The 7,517-nt window shown below is 50.4% G+C and overlaps 1 protein-coding gene across 1 annotated transcript in view; it reads right to left on the minus strand.

Annotated features, from left to right (window-relative positions):
• OAF (out at first homolog) overlaps nt 1–4,601 on the minus strand; it is a 6,958-nt gene extending 2,357 nt beyond the window's left edge. Inside the window, exons 1-3 of the mRNA XM_015425672.1 lie at nt 4,518–4,601; nt 2,224–2,358; nt 596–776 (exon numbers count right to left, since the gene is read on the minus strand). Coding sequence (XP_015281158.1) covers nt 596–776; nt 2,224–2,358; nt 4,518–4,601 — 400 coding nt within the window. The remainder of the gene's footprint in view (nt 1–595; nt 777–2,223; nt 2,359–4,517) is intronic.
• Nucleotides 4,602–7,517: the final 2,916 nt, after the last annotated feature.

Raw genomic sequence — 7,517 nt, forward strand, 5'->3', positions numbered from 1 at the left:
GTGTATTCAAAGCTGCCTTGAATGCATGATATGTTGTGAAACATCTAATTGAAGTGTAATGTAAAGCTTCGTCCTGGGCTAGGATCCAAATGCATCCAATCGTGTTACTAGCCCAGGAAGCACCTAACCAATCACCTTCTAGCAAGCTCCCTGAGCGGGAACATCCGTGATTGGTCCTTATGTGAACAACCTTATTGGTTGGTATTTGTACAGTGGGGTGTGGCTACATTAGCCGGGAATGTTTAAAAGCAGGACAGCTGCAATGTCAAGGCTGTTCTGGCTATCAGTTGTTGATCCGTGTTGGAGTTGTGTTCGAGTTGAAGAATAAAGCTGTGTTCTTGCTGAATCACTCTCCGACTTCTTTGTTAAGCGAGCGACTTAACAGTCTCCCACTAGTTGCCAGGCCTGGCCTGAAAACCCTAGTGTGTCCCCTGTCTTATGCCATACTCAGAACGTGGCAAGCCAAGTTTGCAGAATATTAGGAGACAAATCTGCAAAAGAAAAGGAAGGAGCAGGAACGCGCCGACTGAGTGATGGAATGGACGAACTACGCTCACTGGCAACTTCCTTTCCCAACAGACACAGCGCCCCCTACCTTTTTCCAACCAGAACTTCACATCCTCTTCCCGTGTGTAAATGGCTTCCTTGGCTTCCGAACAGACGTTGTGGATGTGTGAGCTCAGCTGAGCCCCTTTGCTGAAGTTGACTGCAACGTCCATGCTAAGATGCTCGAGGGCGCGCACCTCCTCTGCCTGCCGTACCGTTCGGGGGTTTTTCTACCAAGGGAGAACACACAGAAAAAGCTGAGAGTCTGGCCGGCTTTCACTTTCAGTTGTTTGCTGTTAACACGAATGAGTCAAAAAAAGTGACTCATCAATAAAGCGTTATGGTCTTCTCTTGGGCCCCCCGCCCCCACAAATGATGTTTGGAAGTTGATTTATTAACCAAAATTAGTCTTAATTATGGTTTTCTGTGATGCCCGAATGTTAGGGCTCCAAGCCCCTGGTTGGGACATGAGATCTCATACCCCCAGGCACTGTGAAAGGAAGAAATAAAAAAGCAGCCTCATGTACTCCACAGAAGTTGATACAGGAAGTGACAAAGGTTAGCTCTAGGAATTGCCACAAACACAACTGTTTCACCATAGAGTTTCCAGTATATCCTAAAGCTACCCTTTGTTACTTCCTGTATTAACTTCTGGCAAGTGCACAAAGCTGTATTTTTTTCCATTCTTCTCTCGCAATATTGTGCCCCCCCCCACAACACTCCTGCCAGTTGCAAGGCACTGACCAGCCATCCTGTCAAATGTGGACATCCTAGATTTTCCCCTGGGGCCGCCCATCTGTAGTTCCCCTCAGCTATGACGACAGCTGGGCAGTGACTCAACATTTGTTGTAGAAAACGAGGATTTCTTCTGCAAGGTGAATCCTGTTTTTGCAAGCCAACCATTGCTAAAACTGACCACGATTCCATGTTCCGTCTGAACCCGCCCGACACCTGCTGTTTCTTGAGGTTTATTTTTTTTCCAGATCACATTTTTAATCTAATGCTGTGTAGGTTTGAATGTTATCTTTTCTACGCTTTCATGCAAGCCTCCTTGATTTTCCCAAATGGACGATGGATTATCCTTCCTGGATAGCATGGTATCCAGTGATCTGTGGATCCAAAGAACAATTCACTCTCTGTGCAAGTGAGTGATTGCTTTCAGATTTCGAGAGGAAGCTGTTATTCAAAAGCACCTAGCTATGAAGAAGAAGAAGAAGAGATAGGATTTATAAACCGCCTTTCACTTGGAGTCTCAGAGCGGCTTATAAACTCCTTTCCCTTCCCCTCCCCACAACAGACACCCTGTGAGGTGGGTGGGGCTGAGAGAACTCTGACACAAACTGCTCTTTTTCAAGGACAGCTGTGCCAGAGCTTGTGACTGACCCAAGGTCACATCAGCAGGTGCAAGTGGAGGAGTGGGGAATCAAACCCGGTTCTCCCAGATTAGAGTCCACACACTTAACCACTACACCAAACTATGCAGATTAACTCGATCAATACAAACATTGCATTGGTTGATTAAGCCCGTTAGGACCTGTTTTTCCCAATCGCTTATTAATTTTTGAAGTATTCCTAAACAAATAAAGACAGGCCTTTTGTCGCTCAAAGAGCTCGATCCTGTCCCATCTAGACAGAGGAAACCTCAAGAAAAACACAATGCCAGTTCTCCATTCTCACCTGTCGCAGTTTGGCCATGGACTCGCTAGGGATAATCTCATTGCGGTGGAGGCGGGTGAGAAAGCAGAGTGCTTGGAACTGGCTCTGTCCTCTCTCCAGTTCCCCGAGGATCAGGGCCCGGAAGATTTTCACCTCCTAAGAGAAAAGGGAAGAGGGGAGTCACGCCAGGGTTTCCTGGTTTGTTCTGTGCAAAGCCTCCCGCGGGGAAGACCATCAGTTAACCCCTTTGCCCAAAAGTTTTGCCGGCACAGGGAAAGGAAGTGTTGCATCTGTTGAGCCTCTGTCTGAAGTAAAGGTAATGGTTCCCTTGCTCGAAAGCCAGTCGAGTCCGACTCTAGGGTTGCGGTGCTCATCTCCGTTTCAAAGCCGAAGAGCCAGCGCTGTCCCAAGACGTTTCCGTGGTCATGTGGCCGGCATGACTCAACACCAAGGCGCACGGAACGCTGTTCCCTTCCCACCGAAGCGGTCCCTATTTATCTACTTGCAATTTCTCGCTTTCGAACTGCTAGGTTGGCAGGAGCTGGAACTAGAGACGGGAGCTCACTCATTCATGCGGCACACTCGGGTCTCGAACTGCTGAACTACCGACCTTCCACAGCCTGCAGTTCAGCGTCTTAACTGCTTGAGCCACCGCAGCTCGTTCTGTCCCTTCAAATGCTGGCAACGTACTAAAAAAAACCCCTTGCCCTGACCTGGATAGCCCAGGCAAGCCCATTCTCGTCAGATCTCGGAAGCTAAGCAGGGCTGACCCTGGCAAGCAATTGGAAGGGCGGCCTCCAAGGAATACCAGGGCCGGGACACAGAGGCAGGCAATATCACGCCACCTCTCTGAAAAGGTCCAAACCCCACTAGGGGTTGCCAGAAGTCGTCATGACTTAGAATCATAGCGTTGGAAAGGGACTTCCAGGCAGGGGTCATTTCGTAGAAAAAGAGCTAGGGGAACTCATTAGCATAACTCATTAGCATATGCCACACCCCCTGACATCACCGGAAGTGTGTCATAAGGCCACACAGGCAGGCAGGGGTGGGGAGAGGCAGGGAGGAAGCAACTTACCCTCCCTCTTCTCCTGCTCCCTCCTGGCTGAATGAGGGCCGGAAGCGGGGCGGCCGGAAGCAGGGGGCGGGGCTTTGTCATGTGCCCCGCCCCCGTACCTCACCCGGGGGAACTGCGATCCCCCGCGTTCCCCCCCGAAATGACCTCTGCTTCCAGGGCCATCTAGTCCAACCCCCTGCACAAGGCAGGGAATCCACAAATACCTCCCACCCCCACCAAACCCCAGTGACCCCTGTTCCATGCCCAGTAGATGACAAAAAACCTCCAGATGACAAACTGGCCTGGAGAAAAACTGCTTCCTGACCCCAAAGTGACGATCAGTGCTTCCCTGGGTATGTAAGAAAGGGCCATGAGAACTAAGCCCTGAGGCAGCCCTCCCTTCTCATGGTTTGCCTGAGTTCACAGAATCAGCATTGCTGTCAGAGGGCCATCCAGCCATCCAGGCAGGCAAGTACATACACGCACACACAAAAAACAGCGCCCCACAAAAGTAAAATAAAAATCTCAAAAGGAAGGGCCTGAAGTCTACCCCCCCCACACACACACCATTTTGCAGACTTGAAACAGTCCCTAGGGAGAGACACAATTCGCCCCCCCCTCCCCAAAGGGGAAACTTACACACACAGATGACCACACACAAGCTTCCTCAGTAAGGAAATAGTGGATCCTGGTACCATTTCTGGCCAAGGAAATGGCACGTGTGGGCAGAGCAAGCTTAAGCACTTTCGCCCCATTTGCCACGGTCATAAGAACATAAGAACATAAGAGATGCCAATGTTGGATCAGGCCAAAGGCCCATCCAGCCCAACACTCTGTATCACACAGTGGTCAAAAATACCAGGTGCCATCAGGAGGTCCACCAGTGGGGCCAGGACATTAGAAGCCCTCCCACTGCTGACCCCCCCAAGCACCAAGAAGACAGAGCATCACTTGCCCCAGAGTCCCTATCTATACCTTGTGGCTAATATGGACCTCTGCTCCATATGCTTATCTAATTCCCTTTTGAAGCCGTCCATGCTTGTAGCCGCCACCACTTCCTGTGGCAGTGAATCCCTCGGTGCGCGCTGCCAGCTGACAACCAGGACGACAAAGCCATACCGAGTAGAGGTTCTTCCACTGAGTCACAGCCTCTCTCTCCAATGGGGATAAGGCATATTCTGGGAAGGGAAAGCTGGAGGAACCGGCTACGCTCTCCTAGAAGGCCAAAGACTCTGGCTGCAAATGCTTAAATCACACTGACATAGCGGGAACCGGCTCTGCCCTCCGGTGCCTTTTGAGTAAGGGTTAAATCCTGCCCCCGGCTGCTCGGCTGCTCTCTCTCCATGGCCTCCAAGGGATCGCTGACACTTGGCTTGTGAGGCCGGGAACTGGGCTCTGTGTTGACCAGACCTCCCTCTCTCTCGGGGACGACCTTGGACTCAGTCTGTACATTCCATAGCTGACTCACCGTCTCCCCTCCCACGGGGCGGGAGGAAACAACTGGACAGCTGTCAAGGCAGCTGCAAACTGAACCCTAGGTGAGGAACGGGATTTAGCCGGATGCATCAATCCGGCTGGAACAGAATGAGGCAAATGGGGAAACCGAGAGAGTATGCACACGCATGTGCGCACACAGATTCTTTCATAGACCTGCAGTTATCTTCGGGGCATTGAGCTGAAGCATAGCATGCCCTGTAGCTATTGATGCCATTCCAGGGAATCGGCACATTTCCTTTCCCGTGGGATTGCTGCTTGCCATGTTTCCAGACCTCGTGCACTGCGGTGAGATGCCTGGACATGTGCAGGCCATGTCTCCAGAAGGTTCAGAAACAAGAAGAGGGGACCAAAGAGGGCCATGCTCCCAGCGGTATGGACGAGAGCCAGTTTGGTGTCGTGGTTAAGCGCGTGGACTCTAATGTGGGAGAACGGGGTTCGATTCCCCACTCCTCCACATGCAGCTGCTGGTGTGACCTTGGGCCAGTGACAAGTTCTCTCAGAGCTGTTCTTAAAAGAGCAGTCCTCGAAAGACCTCTCTCAGCCCCACCTGCCTTGCAGGGTGTCTGTTGTGGGAAGGGGGAGGGGAAAGGAGTTTGGAAGCCGCTCTGAGACTCCGAGTGAAGGGCGGGGTACAAATCCAATCTCTTCTCTTCTTCTATTTGTACCGATTTATACAATATCCTCAACATTCCTGGCACGGTGCAGAGATTCAAAAGCTAACAGGCAGGTCTGTGCCTGCAAAGAGTCTGCCTTCTGGATGTTGACAGCGGGGAGGAGAAGGGTGAAAACAAGGGGAGAGGGAGGGAGGGAAGAATGCAAGAAAATGCACTCAGGCTGGGGCCTAGCTGGGGGAAGAAGAGCGAGGCGTTAAACCAAAATGTTTGGCACCCTTCAATGTGCAAAAGCAGCAACGCTCAGCTCTGGTCAACCAGATCCGCGGGGCTTTCAATAGAGCTGCCCTGCACAAAACCGTTTTCACACACTTGCTTGGATCAATGTTTAAGGACTGTGGCCGATACTGCCATGTTTTGCTTATTGTGAAAAGGAAGGGATTCACCCTCAGCAGTTCAAACACGAGGGCCTGAATCTCGACAATACCGTAGAGGATAATTTGATAAACTCTTACTCAAATTTACCAACAGAGGACCAAGCTGTGATTGTTAATAGACTTGAGACATTGAGGACTAACCTCCTGTTGCTGGGGAATCAAAGTCGTAACTTCCAAGGAAATAAGGAGAGGCTCCAATTTTTACCGCTCCTAATACTCCTGTTAATAGTGATTCTGCTTCCCCAGATCTTGTGATGGATTTTAATGAAGACATGTCTGGGAAATCTAACAATGAGATCCATGATAATAATCCTCTTAAGAACAAGGAAGCTAGAAGTAATGGATGTGTGTTTAGTGATCCAACAGGCCAATTGGATTTGATTTCTTCTGACTGACTACATAATTCAACTTCCTTTGATGGACACAACAACTCACAGATTATCTCTTTAATGTCATGGAATGTCATGGGATGGGCCAATAGACTGAGGGATGCTGAAACTGTAATTTTTTAAAGGACGTTTGATGTAATTTTGCTGCAGGAGACTTGGCGGGTAGATCCCATTATTTTTTAATGGGTGAAAAGGGTCCTATTTTATGTCATTACCGCCTAAAGTGTTACATGAATACGGATGTTAGGGCTGCCAGGTCCCACTGGACTCCTGGTGAGGGATGTGTAAAGTACTGGGTTCGACGCATGGAAGACTCGGACCATGACGTACGTTGATACGTGTTTATTGCACTTTACACAGGAACTACTAAACGGCCCTGCAAGGCCAACTATATACACACCCACCCAGCACCACCCACAGTCCCGTTGGAGGGTTTGAATTACCCGCCAAAGTTGCTATTGGTGAATGCTAGGGGAACTAGGATCCTAGGCTTCTATTGTTTTAGAGGAGCTAAGCTCCCTACTGTAGCCGCGGACCCCTGGTGGCGGTCCGCGTACATAACAGGACGGGAGGGGGGAAGGGTTGTCAGATCCAGGTTGGGAAACTCCTGGAGATTTGGGGGTGGAGCCTGGGGAGGACGGGGACCTCAGTGGGGTACGATGCCACAGAGTCCATCCTCCAAAGCATCCATTTGCTTCAGGGATCTCTGCGGTCTGGAAAGCTGTGATTCTGGGGGATCCCCAGGCCCCACCTGGAGGCTGGCATCCCGAACTGATGCTGTGCTCCAGTTCTTTCTGGGGGCTCCAGACTTCTAAAATCTGGATGCGCTGATTACTGAATGGTCCCATTTGTCGACCGTACTGACTCGCTGTGTTCAATCCGCCGTGAGTCACTGTCAGGAAGGTGGGTTATAAATAGCATAAATAATTTGTTTAAAATTATAGTGCTTCAAATACCTGCCTGAGCAGAGATGGCAGCAGGACCAAAGGGGCAAAGCGTGGCTTCGCGTCTCTGCTGCAAGGCAACAAGTCCATCAATGGCTATTGGCCACGGCGCCGAAAGGAAACCTCCATGTTCAGGGGCAGTGTACCTCTGAATACTAGTTGCTAGGGAGGCAACAACATAGAATCATAGAAGCACAGAATGTTAGAGTTGGAAAGAATGTTGGAGTTGGAAGGGACCTTGCAGGTCACCTAGTCCAACCCCCTGCACTCTGCATAGCCGAAAAATAGCCCTACATACCTACAACATACCTGAAAGATGGTCGTCCAGCCTCCGCTTGAAAACGTCCAGTGAAGGAGCACCCACCACCTCCCGAGGCAGTCTG

This window comes from Gekko japonicus, unplaced genomic scaffold, assembly GCF_001447785.1.
Source record: "Gekko japonicus isolate JY-2015 unplaced genomic scaffold, Gekko_japonicus_V1.1 scaffold1205, whole genome shotgun sequence".
NCBI lineage: Eukaryota > Metazoa > Chordata > Lepidosauria > Squamata > Gekkonidae > Gekko > Gekko japonicus.